The 23647-nt window shown below is 50.5% G+C and overlaps 1 protein-coding gene across 1 annotated transcript in view; it reads left to right on the forward strand.

Annotated features, from left to right (window-relative positions):
- Positions 1–17141, forward strand: part of Ptpa (protein phosphatase 2 phosphatase activator) — a 33663-nt gene extending 16522 nt beyond the window's left edge. Inside the window, exons 4-10 of the mRNA XM_057755126.1 lie at positions 305–430; positions 3010–3127; positions 4843–4942; positions 5989–6113; positions 7996–8096; positions 11958–12065; positions 15757–17141. Coding sequence (XP_057611109.1) covers positions 305–430; positions 3010–3127; positions 4843–4942; positions 5989–6113; positions 7996–8096; positions 11958–12065; positions 15757–15834 — 756 coding nt within the window. The 3' untranslated portion in view covers positions 15835–17141. The remainder of the gene's footprint in view (positions 1–304; positions 431–3009; positions 3128–4842; positions 4943–5988; positions 6114–7995; positions 8097–11957; positions 12066–15756) is intronic.
- The last annotated feature ends 6506 nt before the right edge of the window (positions 17142–23647 follow it).

Genomic DNA, 23647 nt, shown 5'->3' on the forward strand with positions numbered 1-23647 from the left:
ACTTTAGTCACATCTGCTTTAACAAAGGTCGGGGCTTGGGTTTGTACCTATCTAGCAGCCGCTCCTGGATAGCCTGGCTGAAGAAACAGTTGGAGCTACCATGACACTGGTCTGTCAGCTGAGTGTAATTTCCTCTCTGAAGGGAAGGTTACTCCCTGACCCTCCTTCATATTCAGGACAGTTAAGAATGAGAGTAACAGCTAGGCCAGCCTAGGGGCCACCTCCTACAGCAATTGAGACTTCCTTCTGTGGCTCTAGCAGGGCTGCCAGTCACTGGTGTGGTTCCTCTATCTCACCTTCACAGGCCATTGAGAAGCTGGTGGCTCTTCTCGATACGCTGGATAGGTGGATTGATGAAACCCCACCGGTGGACCAGCCCTCCCGGTTTGGAAACAAGGCCTACAGGACCTGGTATGCCAAACTTGATCAGGTGAGACTCGTCAGAGCACAGGGTGGGCCGGGCCAGTGGCAGGACTATTATGGCTCCAGATGGGGCAAGGTAATTTGTCAGAATGGCAGTTTTATTTACCTAACTGCAGGTGTGGCTATCCTATCCCCTGTATGAGGCTGCTTATTATATCATTTTATTAGCCTCAGATTGGAAATGACATGTCAACTATCGTACTGTGAAGTACTATACAGCTGTGAAAAGGAATAGGAAGCTGGGAGGTGGTGGCGCATGCCTTTAATCCCTGCTCCTGGGAGACAGAGGCAGGCAGAAAAAAAATCCCCCAAAAAGAATAAGGAAAAGCTGGGTATGAGTGCACCCCCCGAATCCCTGTTTTTGGGTGACAGAAGCCAGTGGATTCCTGTGAGTTTGAGGCCAGCCTGATCTCTATAACAAGTTGTAAGCCAGCAGGGCTACATAATGAGACCCTATCTTAAAAAAACAAAACAAGCAATATGACTTTTTTTTTTTTTTTTGGTTTTTTTTTTTTTTTTTTTTTTTTTTTTGAGACAGGGTTTCTCTGTGGTTTTGGAGCCTGTCCTGGAACTAGCTCTTGTAGACCAGGCTGGTCTCGAACTCACAGAGATCCGCCTGCCTCTGCCTCCCGAGTGCTGGGATTAAAGGCGTGCGCCACCACCGCCCGGCCAAGCAATATGACTTTTAAAAAGCTCCAGTCTTTAAAAAACTCTTTACACCTAAAAGGTCCCACTTCTCTTTAAAATCTGAGTCTTAACTAGGCTCTTATAATATAGAAAATAAGGGGGGGGATGATCAAGGTATAGTTATGATCAAATCAAAGCAGAACCAAAATTCAGTGGTATTTAAAAAAAAACCCTCAGCTTCTCACATGTAGAATTCACACATGATCTTCTAGGCTCCAAAGGGCTTGGCTAGCCTGTGTCTCCTGCTCTGTCATCTGCAGCACACATAGCTTGTCTTGTAGGCTCAGCTCTACTCCACTCTTTCCATGATCCTCGTGCCTTCAGTGTCCTGTAGTTTCTATTGCAGTGGAGGCTGCACCATCACTAATGCCCCCACACCCCAGCCTCTCTTCAGGGACTCTGACCTTGCCACTTGATGTCAAGCCCCAGCTTCTCCATGACTCTTCATGCCTTCAAAATCAAATCACGTGGAGACTCTTACGTGTTGCCCAGTTTAGCTTCCAGCTGGAGAAGCCTTGCCCAGAGCAGCTTGTCTACACAGGTTATCTGGTGAAATATTTCCCAGAAGACTTCTCCTTAATGATGCTGATCTCGTATTAATTGCAGCCGATTTCTCAGCACCAGCTGACCAGAAACCATCACATGAGCAGCCTCTGTAGAATCTGCTTCTTTGTGAAACTTGACAAGCCAGGCCTCCGTTGTCTGCATTTTTCTCAATACTCTGCCAAGCTTCCACAGAACAGCCCATTAAGCTCTGAGGACTTGATACTTTTTCCAGCTGTGTGTGTCAAACCACAACCTTCCAACAAAACATGGTCAGATCCACTGATACAACACCCCACTCCTGGTACCAGTTTTTGTTCTGTTACTTTGTTCATGGTGTATATTGGCAGTAACAAATAATCAGAAATTGTTTGAATCCAAAGCCAGAATTCATTCACTGTTTTTGTTTGTTTTTGTTTTTTGAGACAGGGTTTCGCTGTAGCTTTGGAGCCTGTCCAGGAACTAGCTCTTGTAGACCAGGCTGGCCTCGAACTCATAGAAATCCGCCTGCCTCTGCCACCTAAGTGCTGGAATTAAAAGCGTGTGCCACCACTGCCTGGCAAATCTTTGTAATGCACCCTCCATCCAGTCAAGCTGTAGAACATTTCAGCATTCCAGGAGGGCCCCTCAGACTGGAGAGAGTTGATGTCCACCAACTCTCCCATACATGGATTTTATTTGCATGTTCTTGAATTTCATGTTTTTGTAGCCTCCTTTCCTTGATGATGTTATTTGTAGGTCAGATCTGTCACTTGTGGCTTATCTTTTTCTTTGTTGTGCAGTAGTTTGCTGCAGAAGTGTGCACAGGTTTATTCATTGTGCTATTTGGGTACATTCTAGTTGATTTTTTGTTTTGTTTTGTTTGTTTTTTGAGACAGGGTTTTTCTGTGTAGCCCTGGCTGTCCTGGAACTGGCTCTGTAGACCAGGTTGGCCACGAACTCAGTGATCTACTTGCCTCTGCCTCCTGAGTGCTGGGATTAAAGGTGTGCACCACCACCCACCTGACTGCTAGTGGTATTTTTATGTTTTGGCTACCATAAACAATACTGTTAGGAACATTTCATGTGTCTGTCATGGCAGTCTTACTGTGCTGGGAATGGAACCAACAACTAGGGACACAAAGACTTGATGTCCCATAATCTCTGTGGGCCTTTGGTGAACTACCGCATAGGAGACTTGATCTTTTGTCTTGCTCCCAGTGTCACTCCAGGTGTCTCCCTGTTATGTTCCCTCCCCATTTCTCTGGCTGGTCAGAACTGGGAAGCAGGCCAGGCTAGCAGATGCTGCCCCTGGGTGCCTGCTCCTCAGATACTGCCTAATCTACTGCCACCACTGTATGTCTCTTATATTATCAGGAAGCAGAGAACTTGGTGGCCTCAGTGGTCCCCACCCACCTGGCGGCTGCTGTACCTGAAGTGGCAGTTTACTTGAAGGAGGCTGTGGGGAACTCCACGCGCATTGACTATGGCACAGGTATCTGCTGCTGAGGGCTTTGAGTGACTGGGGGCCTTGCTGCTTTCTGTATGTTGCTTGGGCTGCTTTCTTCGTGTTCCGTGTGTGTGTGTGTGTGTGTGTCCGTGTGTCCGTGTGTCCGTGTCCCCATGTGTCTGTGTCTGTCCAGGGGGTGGGGGTGGGCGGGCGCTGTGCTCAATTTTATTCCACCAGATGGCGCTACTGACACAGGCATGGCACCTACTGAGACTTGGTTTTGGTATTTCTTTGTGGAGCTGGCATCTGATTAAGGTCTTCATTCTAGTAGCAGTTTATTGAGCACTTACTCAAGGTAGCTGCCTGTAGAAGTCCACTCTCCCTGCCATCTCTTGTCTCTTAGCCCTTTTCTTTGTGCTGCTGGTTTTTGGTTCTGTTATCCATTTCAGCCAGACTGTTGTGGGTACCTTAGATAGTGTTCTCTAGGTCAGGGATGACCCCTGCTGTGGTACAGTCTACCTTTGTTCTTTCCCCTAAAGCCGGCATGTGAGAGCTATGTTGCCTCCCACTTGGTTGGGAAGGGAGTACCAGAGGGAGCCTGATTCCAGAGCAGGCCCTGGAGAACATTTCTTTGGAGCCAGAACCTGAGAGAACTTCATCCTTGGCTCACCCTCTTGCTGGGAGCAGTTCCGAGACCCTGGATGTGGACAGTTTTAGTTAAAACCCACATAGGAGGAGGTGGGTTTTTATTTTTTTTTGTTTTTTTGAGACAGGGTTTCTCTGTGGCTTTGGAGCCTGTCCTGGAACTAGCTCTGTAGACCAGGCTGGTCTCGAACTCACAGAGATCCGCCTGCCTCTGCCTCCCGAGTGCTGGGATTAAAGGCGTGCGCCACCATCGCCCGGCCCTGGAACTCACTCTTGTAGACCAGGCTGGCCTCGAACTCACAGAGATCCGCCTGCCTCTGCCTCCCGAGTGCTGGGATTAAAGGCGTGCGCCACCACCGCCGGGCTCCTTCCAGATTCTTACCACATAAGGAATGGGGCCAAGATCCAGCCAGTGCCTTTTACAGAACTGTTGCTGGTGGGTGTGACAGGGAGCGAAAAGAGGGTACCTTAGCCTTGTAATCCGTCCACATGTTCCCAGTGCTCATGGGACCCTGTCCAAGCTTCTTACCATGGCTGTTCTGGTGAGAGGCTTTCCCTGTCCTCTGCAGAGGACACGCTGCTTACTTGCCTTGGGCCTTTGCATGTGCTGTTGCTCCTGCCTGTTTCCTACTGTGCCCTTTCCCTAGCTATTTGTTACCCATTCCTCTTTTACTCCAAACATTTCCTTAGGGGAAAACCTTGAACTCTGAAATCAGGGTTCCCCTGGGATGTGCCTCAGGTACCCACCTGACTCCTGCATAGCTAGATTCACAATAGTAACTGTATATTTAATGTCTGTGGTTTCTGGCAGACCATGAGCTCTTTGAGGCAAGGACTCCTTTGTCATAGGCACCCAGCATGGACAGTGACTGCCCACATAGTAGGTCCTCAATAAGTGTGGGTTGCTAAGGTGTCAAACCCATAAAGTAAGATGCAAGTACCTGTGCAGGATTGACACCGAGGCCCATCAGGACACGCGCCAGTGCTTGTGGCTGGTGAAAGGTCCAGGGCTTTGGGACGGGGACGGGGATGGGGGGGGGGCTTCTTCCTCAACTGAGCCGGATGATGGGGACTTCTACTGCAAGATGTCAGCTTGAGCTGTGTTTCTTCCCCAGGGCACGAGGCTGCCTTTGCTGCTTTCCTCTGTTGTCTCTGCAAGATCGGGGTGCTCCGGGTGGACGATCAAGTGGCTATTGTCTTCAAGGTGTTTGATAGGTGAGAGTTGACTTGGTGGGAAGAGATAGTGTTCCCCATACCTGGTGCTCACCATGCGGAAGAACTGTTCTGAGGCGGCTCCTGTGATGTAGCAGCTGCCTCCCTCTCATAGAAGAGGAATCAGACAGGTCTCTGCTGAGGTCACAGTCCACCAAAGGTAGGAGGCGGATTCTTCTGGGCAGCACAAGTGTGCAGTGTAGTTGGAATTTTCTCTAGGTCACCAACCAGCTCCCAAATACAGACAGAGACTTAGCTTATTATGAGTGCTCGTCCTTAACCTAGGCTTGTCTCACTAGGTCTTTTAACTTAATTTAACCTATTTCTAGTCGTCTATGTTTTACCTTGGGCCTTTTCTCTTTCATTCTGTATGTCCTACTTTCCTGCTTCTTCCATGTCTTGCTGGCCTCTGGCATCTCCTTTTCTTTCTTATTGAGCCTAAATTTCTCCTTCCACTTAACTCTCCCTGCCCCAAAATCCCACCTATATCTCCTTCCTCACTATTGGCCATTCAGCTTTTTATTAGACCAACCAGGTACCTTAGGCAGGCAAGGTGAAACAGCAACACTTCTTTACATTGTTAAACAAATATTGCACAACACAAACAAATGCAACATCTCTTTACAGAGTTAAACAAATGCAGTACATCATTGCGTAGCTAACAAATACTCTACAACAGTACAGAGACCTGTTCTGAGCTGCAGGGGTCCCAGGGGCATACTGGTGTGCTGGTGTTGAGGCAAAGTATAGCCGTGCAAGTTACCCAGAAACACAGCTTCTGATACCTGACTTCTTGGATTTCACTTACTTTCCAGTGGTGCCTGAGGTTAGAGAAAAGGACTTCTGCCTAAGGTCTTGCAAGTTTCCAGGGTTGATGACACTAAGCCTGGTGTGTGGGTCTTTTGTCTTTCCCTGACAGAAGTATGAGGGGAAAGAAAAAGCTCTGTTGGCTCTCTCCGCCTCACCACTGTCCCTACCCTTCCTGTGCTGAAGTGCATCATGTCTTACCTGTCTCTCTTTTCTCCCTGCTCCCCCTCACCCCGGCACAGGTACCTTGAGGTTATGCGGAAGTTGCAGAAGACGTACAGGATGGAACCTGCAGGCAGCCAGGGTGTGTGGGGTCTGGATGACTTCCAGTTCCTGCCCTTCATCTGGGGCAGCTCACAGCTCATAGGTACTAGTGGATGGTCATGTCTCTCTACCTTGAACCCCAAGTCCTTTCTTTTTCCTTCCTCCTGCCCAGTGCACATAATGATAGCTTGTAGAGCAGGACATTATTAGATCTGCTATTGATGGAGGGTGATTTGCTGTTCACTTAGTGCTTTTAGCCAATGTGACCAGCTGGAGGATGTGAAGGTGGAGTACCACCAAAGTCATGGATAGTGACATAGACTGAAGCAGGGCATTTTGCCTGGTGCATAATGGACTGGTGTGAATGCATGCATCCCCTGCAACAGCTGTGGAGTTTAAGTTGAAAATTAGGGCCTCTTTTGATTTGGCAATCATCCATCTCATCCACTGTTGTTATGGAACTCTATGCAGTGGGCATATGGGAAGTTGCTGCCAAATGATGTTTCCTATGTGCTTCCCAGTTCTGCTCTGCCATGCTCCTCACTTTGAAATGATTATCCAGGCATGTCAGCATCTTGGGATCCACCATTGGGTGGAGTTAGTGATCATCTTTAGTTTTATGGAGAATGAGTTGCCACTAATCGATACTCACAAATGCCTAATGCCTGAGAACTTGCCATTTTAGATACCTCTACCACAGTCTTCTCAGGGACGCCAGGAAGATTTAAGGGCAGGCACCATACCTAGTGTGGCCTTAGCATCTGGCAGGGTAGAGGGGCATGCTATTCTAGTCTTGTTATGTAGATGCAGAGCCTAGAAGGCTGGAGTCTTCCATCTAAGGTCTCGCTGCCATGTGCTGAGTTGAGTTTGGTTTGCTAGGACACATTCCTGCATCACCTGGTATAGCTGCATGGTTTCATTGCATGAGTACTGTAGTGTGTGCTTCTTGACACAGTGAGTGTGTACTGTTAACTCCACTGTGGACACTTTTTTTTCCTGGCTAGCCAAGAACTCACCTGTCTCTGAGTGCTGGGACTAAAGGTGTATACTACCATATCCAGCTGAGGTAACTTTTAAGGGAGATGTGCACGCTAATGGTGCTTAAAAAGCAGAGGCCGGTACTGACAAACGAGGGACAGAATTGTTGTCATGGTTAAGTGGGTACAGAGCACTTAACTCAGCTGTGTCTATCACCTCTGCTGATTGGTAGCACAGCAGGTTTGTGTGCGCCAGTGTCACCACAGGTACGTGCATGGTGACTGACTGTGTGCAGCGGGCACCTCACTAGGTGGCAGGGATTTCTGAGTCCCATTAAGACCATTGTTGTAATAAGAGCTGCGGGGCTGCGTCCCCGGCACCCGGCCGCCCACATGGCTAGCTTATGCCCCGAAATAATTACACGGAAACTGTATTTTTTAATCACTGCCTGGCCCATTAGTTCCAACCTCTTATTGGCTAGCTCTTACATATTGATCTAACCCATTTTTAATATTCTGTGTAGCCCATGAGCTGGCTTCCCAGGGAAGATCTTAACCTGCGTCTGTCTGGAGAGGGAGAATCATGGCGACTCCTCACTCAGCTTCTTTCTCCCAGCCTTCTGTCTGTTTACTCCACCCACCTAAGGGCTGGCCTATAAATGGGCCAAGGCAGTTTCTTTATTAAATGAAAATAACTCCTCCATCATTAAGATCTTTTGTTTGTTTGTTTGTTTGTTTGTTGACACAGGGTTTCTCTGTAGCTTTGGAGCCTGTCCTTGAACTAGTTCTTGTAGACCAGGCTGGCCTTGAACACACAGAGATCCACCTGCCTCTAGCTCCAGAGTGCTGGGATTAAAAGTGTGTGCCACCACTGGGCTCACGTTAAGATCTTTATGTACTAGGCAAGCACTCCACTACAGCTCTGCCCCAGCACACCATCTCAGGGGTTGTTGATCTGTGGTGGGCACCTAGTGCTCAGGCTCAATCAGAGGCCTCTGCTCTCTTCAGACCACCCCCACTTGGAACCCAGACATTTTGTGGATGAGAAGGCGGTGAGTGAGAACCACAAGGACTACATGTTCCTCCAGTGCATCCTGTTCATTACTGAGGTGAGAGCCACAGCAGCCTCTGTTAGCCTGCCTCGGCTACCAGGGCCTGCTTGCCCAGCTGCCAGCCTTCTCCCAGACCCAGAAGGACTCTTTCATTGTTTGGTTTGAGTTAGAGCTGCACTCTGCTGCCCCCTCAACAATCTTCCTGCCTCAACCTACTGACTGCTGAGGATTACAAAATAAATAGCACACTCAGTTCCCACAGGGCTCTTGAGCTGATGGATTAAAGTTGTAGGTATTAGCTAGACTTGATGACCTGCAAAAGGCCTGAAAGGATGGCAGGCATCGTCCATCAGTCCACCAACGAGTCTGTAGAGCCATGTGCTCTGGACTCAGGCTGGAATCCCTAGACGAGCTGGAGTGATGGGAGTAGTTAGCTCTGTTTGTCTGTGCTTGAGCAGTGTGCTGGGGGTGACAGCAGGCAGCCTGTGGTGACAGTCCCTGGGCCCCATACCACCTGGCAGATTCCGTAACTGGAAGGAAGCCCTTGTTTCACTAAGGCAGAATTCCCTATGGTGTGGTGCTGGAACATTCCCAAGGTGGCCCCGGGACCTTGAACATTCACAGCCTTGGGTATATGCCAGCTTTCTGGTCACCGAGGCACCCACAGTGTCAGGGCCTTGCTTCTTGGAGTTGTTGGAACTTTTCATCCTTCCACCTATACCTGTAAACTCTCATCCTAAATTTACAAAATCCTGTCTTCCTTCTCTTCCTGTGGCCACCTGCTGTCTGCTCTGTGGAAGTACACACAACAACTCCTGCCCATGGACGCTACTCTTGGCTTCCTGGTCCTAGCTTCTGAGTAGGGAAGAACCTGATTAGCAGTCTCCACTCTTTTAAGTTTCTTCTGGTCAGCATTTGCCTCAGGCTTCTGCCAAGCTCCAAGGGCCAGAGGGGAATGACACATTTTTTCCAAGTCAGCAAATGGAGCCTGGAGTGATGGCTGAATGGCCATTACTTGGTTCTTGGAGATGTGCTGCCTTCAGCAGAGTGGCAGGCTCAAGGTCAGGAGGACTTGGGGGCAGCCTAACTCACTGCCTTGAAAACCAGCTTTGCAGGACTCCTTAAGAGTGAAGTGTAGGGTTGGGAGCTCTAGGATGAGGTGGAAGAACTAGATGGGGAAAAACCACACATTCTCCAGAGCTTGCTGCTTGTGTCCAAAAGCCTAAAAGCTGCTCTGCTTCCCTTGGCGGCCTGCCAAGCCCCTTGCGTCCTTGTCAATAATTCTAACAAGGAGACTAGCCAGGATGGGCTTTGGGGACTGGCAATCGATCCCATGCTAAGACTTAGTGTGTTTGTTTGTTTCTGCTGGTATAAAACCTCAAAAGCTTTCCCAAAGTTTGGGAGAGAGGACGCTGTAGAAGGTAGCCCAAAGTGGCCACGAGGTGGCGCTAAAACTGCATTGAACGCGGGTGGCTTCAGGAACAGAGGTAGGAAGTGGGAGGGGAAGCTCTTTGGCTGTTGTGCACCTTCTCTGCAAGGCTTGGTTTTCTCTTGGTTCGAGGCTCTCTGGTCAGGCTCTGGTTGGTTGCTAGGCACTGTGGTAGCCAAGGGCCCTTTTGCCTTTGCTAGGTTGTCTGGTTGCTGTTGCAGCACCCTGCTTTTCACAGATATTCCCCCGCCTGCCCCGTGCACTTGAGAGGAGTGTGCAGCAGCATGATCAGTGAGGGAGTGAGTGGCTTGGTTAGGACCACCAGACCCTGGGGTACAGCATCCTGGAAGTCTAGGAGGTGCTCAGGGCTCTGTTGCCACTGTAGATCTGCAATATCTACTGGTCAAATAAACATAAGGAAGTTGGGAAGGAAACCATTTTTCTTTGCTGGGCCTGCTTTGATAGCTCTGGGCATGGCGGCGGAGGAAGCCCACCTTGCAGGGCTCATACTGCTTCAGGAAATGAAGCCCTGGCGCCTTTAAGAGTCCAGGGCAGGCAGGAAAAGAATTTCAGTTTCAATCTGGCTTCTAAATTTGGAGTTTTGGGAAGGGAGGGATCAGATTTCAGCTGGAAGGGAAGGAGCTGACAGGAAGGCGCTGTGCTGAGCCTCCCCCACCCCGCCCATCCCCCTCAGTTACTGACAGAGGAACCATTTACAAAAGGCCGATTCTCTGGGGAGTGGAGAGGCAGGAACGCAGCGTCTGTGAGTAATTTCCTGCTCAATATGGCTGCTCTGACTCACACGATTCCCCGGGGGTCACTGCGGGACTGCAGTTGCTTGCTTGTTCTTGCTCTTTCTCTTCTCCCTTTGTGGCTAGAATGAGCTAATTTTTTTTTTCTTGTCTTCTCACCCCCGACTCCTTTTTTCCCCTCATCCGTTTTTTTCTTTCTCTGAGTTGCAGAGCCTCCTTCTGAAGGACTTGTGAGACCTGAGGCTCTCATTGAATGCCTGGGGGGTGGGGTGCCTCTCTAGAAGATGTGCTGGGCCTCACAACTCTTGCAGCCTGGTAGACATCCTTTTCTGAATGTCCCTTGCTGGTGAGCAAGGCTGGTCCCCCAGGCAGGACTCAGTATCCCTCTGTCTGTCTTGCCCCAGAGCCCTGGCTGAGTAGGCCTTGAGCACCTGCTGTGAGACTTGGCAGTTGGCACCCTGATCCACAGCCCCCCAGTCTGATGTCTCTGGCTTGCAGGTGTGCAAGATGAGGGTGGAGGACTGGAGAGACCGAAGGGGGAGTCTTTGCTGGAGAGTTGGGGTAAATCTCAGGAAGCTCAGGGCCCTGTAAACATTGTTCCTGGTCAAGGAGACTCCACAAATGCCTGGCAGAGAGTAGGGCTGGCTGGTGACCTCACCACTGGGAAGGGACCATTGAGACAGACTCTCACTGGGGACTTTTGCCAGGGAAGGGAGAAATGGGGAAAATGGCAATGTTTCTAATTTAAATCTAGAAGTTGCTCTTACTGAGGTAGAGACCTGGGAGAGTGGACCGGCACTAAAGTAGCCTGTGATGTCCCATTACAAAGAATGTTTGAGTTTATCCTTTCTGCTTGGACTACCCTGTACCTCACCCCTTCCATGTAGAGCCTTCCATGAAGGTTCTGGAACCTTCCACTCACTAAAGTCCAGGTCTCTGCTTCTTGCCAAACTTAGTCGCTTCGCTTTTTAGAGTCTTTCTCTGTAGCCTGGGGCTGGATGCTGAGCCCTGTTCCCAACATAAATGCTGCCTGTAAACTGGGAAGGCAGTGAGGAGGGCGTGCTGAGCTACATGGTTAATAACTACAAGTATACTGGCCTTGCACTCTCAGTGGCAGACTCCACTCAGGACACAGGCTTCCCTTTCCTGGTGCTGCGGATCTGATGTCACAGGAACTGCTCTGGACTGACTGCAGTGCTCTGCCTTCCTGGGGTCAGGTTCTTGAACAAGAAGGACCACAGAGATGGACTCTGTTCCTGCTGACCTTGTCGCTCTGCTTCTGTCTGCCCTCCTCTTGACCTGTGCTGCTCTGGAGCTGTAGCCTCCCTCCTGTCTTCTATGTGGAGCCTCTCAGCAAGGCCCTCCACAGCCCCTTCCCCACCCTCTGAGGCCTGCCTGGCACTGTACAGTGTGGGGAAGGGAACCTGGCCGCTGTCTAAGTGGAAACACATCTTCCTCTCCCAGGGTGGAGATTTTGTCTTCCTAGGGTTGCAAAACTTGATAGGTATTGGGAATGGAGCTTCAGTTTTACAGTCTGAGGGAAAGAAAGGTAAGTGGAGGATGTGGGCGAGAGAGGTTCCTTTTTTTTTCAGCAGTTACAGGCCAAGCCCCCTTCCCTTATCAGTGTACCTGCTCCCCCCCCCCCATCTTATGTGTGTCCTTGCTGCAGGAGAGCAGGGGCAGACCCCCGGGCAGCCTCTGCTTTCTGCTTCTCTAGTTCTGGACTTTCTTTTCCAGATGAAGACCGGCCCCTTTGCAGAGCACTCCAACCAGCTGTGGAACATCAGTGCTGTCCCCTCATGGTCCAAAGTGAACCAGGGCCTCATCCGCATGTATAAGGCAGAGGTGAGTCGGGTCTGGCCATCACTCCTGCCCCTGCTGTCTCTTAGTCCTGGGGTGAGTTCAGGACTGCTAGTTCTCTCTGAACTTGGGGACCTCAGAACCTAATGGGCAGTCCCAAGGCACTGAGCAGAAACCTGCCTCAGCCTTGCATAGCATAGGGATTGAAATGGCCCCTGCTGCTAGGGAAGTTGGGGACTCTCTTTCTACCTGTCAAATGGCCCGAAGCCCCTCAAAGCTCTGGTAACCTGAGCATCTCTCCCAAAGTGACGTAGGATGGGTGTGATCCTATAGCTACCCAAAGCAAGCTGTCCTACTATAGGAGGTAACTGGGAAGAGGTAGAGTCGGGTAGTCAGTAACATTCTTTAGTGGGAAGGATATAGGTGTTTCCCCCTGCTCTCGGCTCACAAATCTGCTGCTGGGACCCTTTCCCTGCTGAAAGGTGCCTGCCCTTCCTAGTGCCTCCCACACTCTCCTCCACAAAAAGGCAGAGAGGACACCTTCTACCTGTCTCCAGTGGCTCCTCCCACAGCTCAAACATTCTAATCATTGGAAATACTTGTCTTGTGCAACCCTTCTCCTCCCCCCACTCTCTAACAGCTTCAGTATTTTCCTGCAGCTGCAGCTCTGATTCTTGACATTGTCCCTTCTCTTCTGTAAATTCAGCTCATTGAACTCAGAGCTCACCCCATCCATCAGAGACAGGACAACGGGGAAGGGTCTGAGGCTAGCCAGATTTGTAGTGTAAATGTTTCCCACTGGCCTGACACCCTTGGATTGGTCCTGAAGGGGCTAATAGAACATGGTCTGAGCTGGGCCGTGGTGGTGCACACCTTTAATCCTAGCACTCAGGAGGCAGAGGCAGGCGGATCTCTGTGAGTTTGAGGCCAGCCTGGTCTACAGAGTTCCAGGACAGGAACCAAAGCTACAGAGAAACCCTGTCTCGAAAAAACAAACAACAACAACAACAACAACAACAACAAAAGAGTGTTAGAACCTGGTTAGAACGTGGTCTGGCCCAACAACAGAAGAGTGTTAGAACCTGGTTAGAACGTGGTCTGGCCCAACAACAGAAGAGTGTTAGAACCTGGTTAGAACATGGTCTGGCCAGGTCTGGGTCTAGGCAGCTTTCTTCTGTTCTTCCCTCTTTGACCCTCTTTTTTTTAGACGCCACATCCTATGTTTAGGCTTCAGCCCACGTGCCTCTCACCTGAGAGATCATTCCTGGAGCTGCCCAGACTTCTTCCTGTTCAGCATGTCAGCTCCAGCACTGGACACTACCCTTTGTCCTATCTCCACAACCTTACTTCTCTGATTCCCAGTAGGAAATACAGAAAAGACCGCCCTGCTGCTGGCCCCCACTGCTGGGGAAGTGTCAGCATGGAGGGTGTGTATAGCTTCCCTCTTATCAAAGATAGAACTCCAGCTGCCTCCTTGCTTAGAATCCCAAATGCTGGCTTTGTGTGTCTTCAGACCTGTGTTAATTCAGCTCCCAAGGGGAGGGCCAGCAACCAGGCAGATCTGCAAGCTGAGAGAGGAGCCAACAGAAACAAGAGGAGGGCTGGACAACAGGCCTTGGCGGCCTTGACCGGATTTAAGTCCTAAGGGGCTGCTAGGTGTCTGTAGTTGTTAATGAAAGGTCAGTGGGACTGAAGACTGGACGTTTCACCTGGTGTACGAGGCAAGTGGGAGCTGGCTCCTGCCCTGGCTCAGGCCCCTATGCCAAGACTGGATTTGTAGTGTAATACACAGCTTGCTGAAGCAATGAGGATCCCAAGGCTTTGTAGGACCCACTTCTTTTTGGTGATTTTTTTTGGGGGGGGGGGAAGCAGGGATCAAGACAGGGTTTCTCTGTGTAGCCCTGGCTGTCCTGGGAAACGCTCTTTAGACCTCAGAGATTCTCCTACTTCTGCCTCCCAGTTCTGGGATTAAAGGTGTACGCCACCACTGCCCCAGAGTACCCAGTTCTTTTTTGTTTTTGTTTTTTGATTTTCTGAGACAGGGTTTCTCTGTGTAACAGTTCTGACTGTCCAAGAACTTGCTCTGTAGACCAGGCTGACCTTGAACTCACTGAGTTTCGCCTGCCTCTGCCTCCCCAGTTCTAGGATTAAAGGTGTGTGCCACCAGTTCTTATTGGTGCTTTTATCTCTGGTCCCTGAGAATGGGGGCTGTAAGCCGCTGCCCAGAGGGCCCAGGAAAGGACCTACTTTTCAGAGGCTCACTAGACTGGAAGTACAAGGCTGTGGCGCCCTGAGCTGCCAACAGAGGCCTGCTCAGACCTGGCATTAGACAGTTAGTTGCCTGAAGTGGTTATTTTCTTTTAAGAGAGGTATTGGGCTTTCTGGGCCTTGTATGCTGGTGGTCTTTCTGTCCTGAAGGCTGCCACTGTGCCTGGAGAGCCCTACCTCTTCTTGAATCACAGACCCCCCAGCCTGGACTCCTGGGGTCAGGAGGTGGTAGACTTCAGCCGCCCAGGCACAGTAGCTGGCCAGTATTGCTGGAAGAAAGGCCCTCTTTAGATGCTTCTGCCCTGCTTTCTTGTCCTTCCTCTAGCCCTGTAGCTTCTTTCCAGCTCAGGTTCCGCAGTCCTCTGGTCAGAATGCGACTATTTCTGCCCTTCCCCCACTTGCCTTTCTGGCTTCTCTTCTTTGAGAGCTTGAGGCAGGTTGACCTTTGACCCTTTCTGGAATTCCAGGCCCTGAAGGAGGGGGGGGGGTGACTTCTAAACTCCCACCACTTCCTGATGACTTAAGCACCATGGCAGCTGCCTTGCCTCAGGCCTGGACATGTTGCTCCTCCCCCAGGGACAGGCTGCACTCCCCTTCTCCCCACTGTCTTGGCTCAGGCCTGACTCCATATTGGAGCTCAGTCTCTGTCCTACTTGTCCTATATGCGCTCCTTTCAGTTCTGAAGCTGCTTCCTGGGGTACGGGAAGGTGAGCCAATCAGGTTACTCCTTTGACCACAGACAGAAGCCCTTACCTCCTATGAGTCTTTAAGTCTTATTCTCCAACAACCTAGAGGTCCCTAGTGCACGGAGGGTTGTTTCTGAGGCCAAAGTGTAGACCTACCAGCCTGGTAGATATAGCTGGGGTTACTGTGACAGCCTGTGGCAGGCTAGGGATATAGGGGTATGAGCCTGGGGTCAGGCTGCCTGTAGGTCTTCACTTCTTCTTACCACGAGTCTGAACTGGGCTCAGGGAGTCCCCATCCTTTTGCCTACCATCAGTGCCTTCGCCCTGACCTCCACAGAGGCTGCTGCCAAGGTGGGACAGAGGTATCAGGTCTCATTCTAAGAGTGAAGATGTCTTTTCAAGCCAGACGCCCAAAGATTACAGAAAATAGGCTCTAACCTCCTCAGCTGTGCTCAGATGACCCCACACCTCTAAGGGCCAGGACTGGGATGGGGGTTGTGGGAGGATCTTTTCTATTTCTTATGGCCAGCTTCCCCTCTGGGTCAAGTAATGTCTCTCAGATGCCTGTCTTGACTTCTACTGTGTGTATCTTTGGAGGGGAAGAATAAGGACAGGATGAAAAAGTGTCATCCTTCTGTGTATAGGCCAGGGGCTGCTCTGACTGGGTGGTTTCTTGAGCATTAATGGATACCCCATAGTTTGAGCCTTCATGTTTGTCTGGGTCCCTGGGGATGCAAGAGACCAGCCAGGCCTCACCTCCTGGTCTCCCCCTCCTTTCTCAGTGCCTGGAGAAGTTCCCTGTGATCCAACACTTCAAGTTCGGGAGTCTGCTGCCCATCCATCCTGTCACATCAGGCTAGGAGAGGCTGAGCCACCAGAGCCACCTGGCCAGTTCTCCTGTGCCCTCTGACCCGGCACCCCTCCCACCCACCTTTGTTCATTCTGTTTGATGAGAGGCTGTTTACTGAGATGGGTGCTGAACAGGGCCTGAGTTGGAGGAATTGACCAAAGTGTGGCCAGTCTTTGACTGTTCGTCTGGGGGGCAAGCAAGAAGAGAGAGGCTGTGACCTGGTCCCGGGGCCCCTGCCCACCCCTGTCCTTCCTGCTTCCTTTCTCTCCGCCCAGTCCAATGTGGAGAAAGGGCATCCTGCTCTTCCCATTGCTTTCCCGTCCTATGACAAGACTCCTCATTGAGAGAGGGACACTGCGCCTTCGGGGGCTGGCTGGTCAGCTTCCCGAGCTGTGTTCCACTGGGTATCTGCTGTGGGGCTGAAGGGTGAGGCTGTCAGCAGCTGTGGGGAGGCTTGGGATTGGGGAGATGGTGGGTAGAGGGGCTTTGGATGATGAGGATGGCTTTCTCAGGGTAGCCTTCTAGGCCCTGAGGTTACCTGTGCCCATCCTCATTTTGGCTTTTGCTCCCTGGCCCTTGGATTTGCCGGGTGTCGTGACTATTAGTAACGTTCCCCTTCCTGGGGGTAGCTTAGCTATGGAAACTGCTCCAGGCTCCTGGGAAAGCCTGTTGATTGGGTGAGGCCTCTTTCCAGAACTGTCTCTGCCAGGGAGAGAATGGTAGAGACTCAGGGAGACTAGAGCTGCTGTGTTTGTGAGAATCTGGCCTCCTCCAGTCACTCTTAGGCCTGATCAGTTCTGCTACCTCCTTCCTGCTTTGAGTGATCTTGAGCTTCACCTGAGGCCCTTGCTTACTGCTCTGCTTGCTTGGGTAGGTCTGTGGCTGGCGTGAGATGTCAGGGGAGGCAGCAGCCCTCTCTTTCTCCCTCTCCCCTTATGAAAAGAGGCAAGCAGTGCCCTGGATATGGACTGCAGCAGGGGACCTAGTCAGAGTCACAAGTTTCTCCCAGCGCTGTGACTGAACTGGTACCTGTAGGCTTCCCTGCCATATGCACCCTGTTTTGCACTGCCCATCCTGTGTCTGTGTCCATAGACCCCTTGGGGAGTGGACACTGAGGAGCACAACCCAGGGGCTTGGCCAGGGCTTAGTGATGATCTGAACAGAGCTGGGGCTCAAGCCATCACTGTCACAGGCAGTGTCCTAGGAAAGGCCCGGTGCCAGCCTCCCTTCCAGGGCCAGGCCATCGCCTTCCTGGCTCCTTCCCCTAGTCCTGCGCCTCCCTTGCTGTTTGGATTAAAGCCTCTGTTTTACACCTGTCCCCCGTGTGAGACATCTTTTCCTGACATGTCTGAGTGACTGTTCCCTAGCAGGTCTCCTCCCCATCGGCTGACTTTCTGAGAATGGAATGTGTGATAGAGATTCAAGCAGACAGGAGGGTTCAAATCCCAGCTATCCCTCTGCTTGCTCCCAATGACAAGGTTGTAGGTAGGTCTCTGAGCTGCTCTGAACCCCAACCCCTTCATCTGGAAGATGGGTGTGCCTCCTGCAGCTGCTCTGGACTCCTGTCAGCCCTACCTGTAGTTCTTAGTTAGCCCTTTCTTCTGAGCTCACCTTCTGATCCATTAGTGCTAAGGCCGAGGATGGCTGTACGTGGACTCCTTAGCCACCATGCTCTCCTGAGATTGCCTGTCCTGAGAATAAGCCTTTCTACTGGCCCTGGAGGCTTTGCACAAAGGCAGGGAGAGAGCCTGAGCCCAGTGCCTTTGCTCTTCCTCTGGACACCCTTGGTTGCCCAAAGCCTTGTTGTGGAGTCCAGCACACTGGAGTTCAGACTGAAGGCCAACTGTTTACAATGGAGGAAATCCGTGATGCTTGACCTCACCTCTGGGAACTTCAGTTTCTTGGTCCAAAAAACAGGTATAAGCCGGGCGGTGGTGGCGCACGCCTTTAATCCCAGCACTTGGGAGGCAGAGGCAGGTGGATCTCTGTGAGTTCGAGACCAGCCTGGTCTACAAGAGCTAGTTCCAGGAAAGGCTCCAAAACCACAGAGAAACCCTGTCTCGAAAAACCAAAAAAAAAAAAAAAAAAACAGGTATAATAATGCATTGTGGTCTAGAGCAGTGGTGCTCAACCTTCCTAATGATGTTGCCCTTTAATAGAGTTCATGTTGTGGCGACCCTATCCATAAAATTATAACTAATTTTACTGTTATGAATTATAATGTAATACCTGTGTTTTCTGGTGGTCTTAGGTGACCCTGTGAAAGGGTCGTCCAGCCCCAAAGGTGTTGTGACCCACAGGGTGAGAACCACTGGTCTAATAGCTTATTTGTTTCCCAGGCAATGGCTGTGTGTTTGTGACCACAGCATACCAGAAAAGAACAGCATTAGTTAGTGGATTGTAATTAAGAAATTAATGGGGGATGATGATGCTTTTTGTTACACACAAGCATGTCCAGCTGTGCATTGGGTTAGGGTTTCTGTTGTGAAAAGGCACCATGACCACGGCAGCTCTTAGAAAGGGAAACACTTACTGGGGCTGGCTTACAGTTCAGAGGTTTAGTTTATTATCATTGTGGCGGGAAGCAGGATGGTGTGCAGGCAGACATGGTGCTGGAGAAGGAGCCGAGAGTTCTACAGCTGGATTGGCAGGCAACAGGAAGAGAAGAGACACTGGGCCTGACTAGCTTCTGCAACCTCAAAGCCCATCCACAGTGACACACTTTCTCCAAGAAGGCCATAGAGCTCCAACAAGGCTACATCTCCTAATAGTGCCACTGCCTATGGGCCTATGGGGGCCATTTTCATGCAAACTGCCACATTGTGACATACGTTATCTGTCATATATGGAAGCTTGTATATTATCCAGTCATATATGACTCGAAAGCTGTGCAGTCACATTTAAAAAAGCATATCTTGGGCTGGAGCAATCTTCTCTCTATCTTTGGGCCCCTGTACTTAGGGGGCACAGGGGCACATAGCCACACGGATGCACACATATACATGTAATTAAAAATAAGGGCTGGGAGGTGGGAGGTGGTTCTGTGGTTGAGAACACTGACTGCTCTTCCAGAGGAGCCAGGTTCAGTTCCCAGCACCCACATGGCAGCTCACAACTGTCTGTAACTGCGGGTCCAGGGGATTCAACACTGTCATACAAACATACATGCAGGCAAAATGTTAATGTACAATAAATAAATAAATAAAAGGGCTAGGCCTGGAGAAGGCTCAGGTTAAAGACCAGAAGCTCCAGATTTGGGGGCTCACAACCATCTGTAACTCCAATTCCAGGGGCTCTGATGCCCTCTTTGGCCTCTATGTGCATGGCATGCACATGGCACACAAACATACATGCAGGCAAAGTACTCACACATATAGAATAAATCTTTTTAAATAAAAGTAAGGGAGCAGAGAGATGGCTCAGTGTTTAAGATCATGCTGATCTTGCAGAGAACCCATATTCAGTTCTTGGCACCCACATGGTGGCTCACAACTTTCTATAGCTTAAGTTCCAGAGGATCCAGTGCCCTCTTCTGGCCTCCATTGGTACTGCACATGTGTGCATACATGCAAACAAAGCACTTTTTTTTTTTTTTTTTTTTGACACAGGGTTTCTACATAGCCCTGGCTGGCCTCCCACTCACTACATAGACCAAGGTGTCCTCAAATTCACTGAGATTTACTTGCCTCTTGAGTGCTGGATTAAAGCTGTGCACCATCATGCTAGCTAATAAAAACAAAATCTTTTGGTGTTGGGAATTTAGCTCAGTGGTAAAGGCCTAACAAGTGCAAGGCCTTTGGTTTGGTCCTTAGCTCAATAATAATAATAATAATAATAATAATAATAATAATAATAATAATACAAAATCTTTTAGCTGGGTGGTGGTAGTGCACACCTTTAATCCCAGCACTCAGGAGTAGAAGCAGGCAGATCTCTGAGTTCCAGGACAGCCTGATCTACAGTTCCAGAACATCCAGGATAGCACAGAGGAAAAAACTGAACAAAACAAAAGCCTCTATTGAATAACAAAAACAAAAGAAAAAAATTAAAAAATAAAATCTTGCATTAGAGAAAAAAAAAATTTCCCTTTCTTTGAGACATGTCTCATGTATCCCAAGCTGCCTCGGATTTGATGATTGACTGAAGAAAACTTTGATGAACTGTTGATCTCTTGTGTCTGCCCACTCAGACTCAGTGCTGGCATTAGAGACATGCACCACCATACCCAGTTTGGGAAGTGCAGCAAATTAAACCTAGGGTTTTGTGCATGCTAGGCAAGCTCTCTAACAACTGAGCCATCCCATTGCCAGTCAAAAACCTCATACTTGTATGTTTATAGTTGAATATGCCTTGAAGGAAATGGCTGGGAACCTCCAGGGGAGGTGGTGTAACCCTGGAGTTGCTGCAGGCGCCAGGAACCCCAGCAGGGGATATGGGTGGCATTTTAGAAAGGTGAGGAGTTTGGGGTTTGGTTTTAGTTTGGAGCATGAGAATCTTGGGGTGAGCTAAGTGGGTAGACAGCTTGCTTTGGAGACTGCAGCTATTTTTGGCACAAGGATAGGGACTGGTGAGATGTAGTCCAATCAGGTGTGTGAAGATGTCACTCAGAGGAAGGAAGATGGCGGGGAGAGGGGGCCAAGTGTGCAGAAAGACTCACAGTTCTTGGCTAGCGTAGCTTGGCTGCTGCTGCTGGGGAGTGCTCCAGGGTACTGAAAACCTAAGAGTGGGAGGAGGTACTGTGTCCCAGTCTGGCATTGGCTGAGGTGGTCAGGGAGCAGTTGGCATAGATAGACCCTTGCCAAGTATGAAGAGTGCCTGAGGAGAGGAAGGGCAGGAGACTCTGGTGGTGGAGCTCTGGCCTTCACCCTTGCTTAGGACTGCTTTGCTTCCCTGCAGCGAAGGGAAGTACTGGGGTGGGAGCATGGGGAATGGAAGCAGGGAGCTAAGTGGTGCACACAGGAGCTACCTGGCTCTGGACATTACCTCACAACTCTGTTTACTAGTGTGGTTTGAGGTCTTCCCAAATCAGATTAGCCAGCCCCTCCAGAGGAAGGGGGAATGCACAGTGGTGCAGTGTGTATTCCATGTACTCTGAACCCCCAAACCTGCCTGCCTGTGAGTGGGTGAGACTGAAGGTCGTGGGAAGGTTTTGGAATGTGGGCCATGCTGCTTTCTGCAGGTTAGAAAGAGCATAGGAAATGGTACATAGATGATGATAGAGAACAGAGGAGAGCTGGAAGAGTCAGCCAAGTGCAGCCTTCCCTGGGCAGCCAGAGGGTACTTGTCCTGTCCTACAAGAGGGCACTTTCCAGTGCATTGTACCAGGTTTATCTGAGCAAGGAATAGTGAGGCAGGAACATTAGCTACCCTGGGGCTTAAGGGTAGTGGAGGGGCCTGTAGGGCAGTGGGAGCATTGAGGACATGGGTAGGTGGGAGGTACACCTTAGAGATGGGTGAGAGGCTTCCCACTGCCAGTCCATGCTGTGTCCATGAAGGATGACCACTCCGCTGACGTCTGGGTCTAGGGAAACTTGGTGTATGTGCATGTCTCTGCCCACTATCCTGAGCCAGGTGGACCTGGAGAACAAGCCGGACCTTGCAGCTTGTGTTTGAGGGTCTGTGTGTCAGCCCGGTTGCTTCATGGAGGTAAGAGGAAAGAGCCTTTCCTAGGAGAGGGACACAAAGCTGGGGGCTTGGGGACCCCCAGCATAGGTTGTGTTTTCTTTCTTTTTTTTCTTTTTTTCTCTTTGTTTGCTTGCCTGTTTGTTTGTTTGATACAGGGTTTTTCTGTGTATCTTTGGCTGTCCTAGAACTCACTGTGTAGACCAGGCTGGCCTCAGACTTACAGAGATCCTCCTGCCTCTGCCTCTCGAGTGCTGGAATTAAAGGTGTGACCAATGTGTTTTTCTTTCTTTTTTTTTTTTTTTTTTTTTTTTCCAATGTGTTTTTCTTGAATCCACCTCACATCAAGCACTTTCATAAAGATACTCTGAGTGTGGCCGTGAGAGTGTTTCCTGTTTCCGGGAAACTTACAAGTGGGGAAAACACACGGTGGGTCAGCATGGAAGAAGGCGGCTAGGTATAAAGGCAGCTGGCGCCAGGGCTCCCTCAGAAGGCTCAAGAGCTGCCCGGAGCTGAGTCCTGAGCAAGGACCGCAGACCATGGGCATCAGGTAGAGCCTGTGACAGCAGAGGTGGCAGGAGACGAGTGAGGGTGGTGGTAGTGGTGGCCTCCTGGAGCTTTAAGTCAGGCTTGAGGACACCCATAGCACTGTGTAATTCACTGCGACTCAACACAGCTACATTTCACTCTGCACAGCGTGTGTGCTCACTGTTTCTGGTAGGCAAGCTGCAGGATGTGGGGCGCTGACCAGAGCATAGCACAGTGCGTGTGCTCACTTTCTGGTAGGCAAGCTGCAGGGTGTGGGGCGCTGACCAGAGCCTAGCACACAGCAGTCACTGAGTTTACACTCAGTGTAAATCAGTGGTTGACAGCAGAGCTGTGTAAGAATGTATGAGGGACCTGGGTAGGGAGTGGGGAAGCTCCCTGGCATCTGGGAAAGTACTGGCCTGGAAGCTGGTATGAGTTAGTGCCATGGTCAGGGAGGCCTGGAATGCTGGGAAGAGGTGGGGAGATTAGGAGGTGAAGAAGAGAGAAATTGAGCCTGGGTCCCATCACCTTTGTCTTCAAGGATAAACAACAGGCTGTGCTCAGCCATGGGTGCTGAGTTTGAGAAGCTTCTTGGACCTGGCCCATAAGAAGCCTGCTGGAGGGAGGGAGAGCCAGGCCACAGAGCCTCAGGCCCCTTGGCCTCCCTCTTGTCCTCTGAGTTCTAGCTATACTGGCCACTTGGTTCCTCAAACTCTAACCTACTAATTAATTTGACCATTTTATCCCATTGGGGACCCCCTGGTTTTTTTAGGGCTCAGCTGAGACCTCACTTGATCGACAGGCCTCATGTGGCCTTGTAAACCAGGCTGCCTCTCCAGGCACCAGGCACACTGAGCTGTGGAGGCTGTGCTTAACCGTCCCAGCAGAAGCTCTACCAGCTTTCTGAGCAAGAGGGAAAGGCAGCCATATGCTCGACCTGGACTGGAGGATGGTTGGCACTGCAGATGCAGCTTTCCTGAGCCCTATTCTCAGCACCACTGTTGCTGCTCCTGGGAGCAGGGATGGCCTGCTGTTTTCTCCTATCTCTAGCAGTACGCCTTATGCTGCAGGCACTTGGGTTATACTTGGGAATGGCCATATTAGAGTCAGAACCTTCCTGTGCAGGGGAGTAGAGATACAGGAGACGGAGGCTGAGCCAGTGACAGAGCTGGAGATGGGGGGCCTCGCACAGCAGAGTTTCAAGAGTCCTGAAGTGGAAGTGCTGTGTGCTGGAGAGAAACAGGACCCTGTGTGTCTGCAGGCCAGTGACTAACAGAATGTAGGCCAGGCCTGAGCTCCTTCCCTCCCTCAGTGTGGGTGGAGCCTCTGCTCCCAGGTCTTTGCAGAGGCTGGGATGCTGCAGTGAAGCAAGCAGACAAGGCCCACCCTCTACTCAGAAAAGGCTGGGAATACCCAAGCGTTCAGCGGTTGGGGACTGTTAGGGGCTGATGGAGCAGTCACAGTGGTAAGTAGTCCAAGCAGTGAAGGAGAGAAGCAGGTCTGTGTCCATGGTGGACGTGGACATAGGTGGCACTCCACTAGTGCGACTGAGAGTTTGGGGAAATCGATTGCTTTTCCTGCTGTCAAGTCTGGCTGTGAAGAGGGGAAACACCACTGACCCAGCAAAGAAAAAAGGAGATTGCAGGCATTTGAATTGGCTTTCTTTTTGTTTT

The sequence above is a fragment of the Chionomys nivalis genome, chromosome 22 (genome assembly GCF_950005125.1).
Source record: "Chionomys nivalis chromosome 22, mChiNiv1.1, whole genome shotgun sequence".
Classification (NCBI taxonomy): Eukaryota; Metazoa; Chordata; class Mammalia; order Rodentia; family Cricetidae; genus Chionomys; species Chionomys nivalis.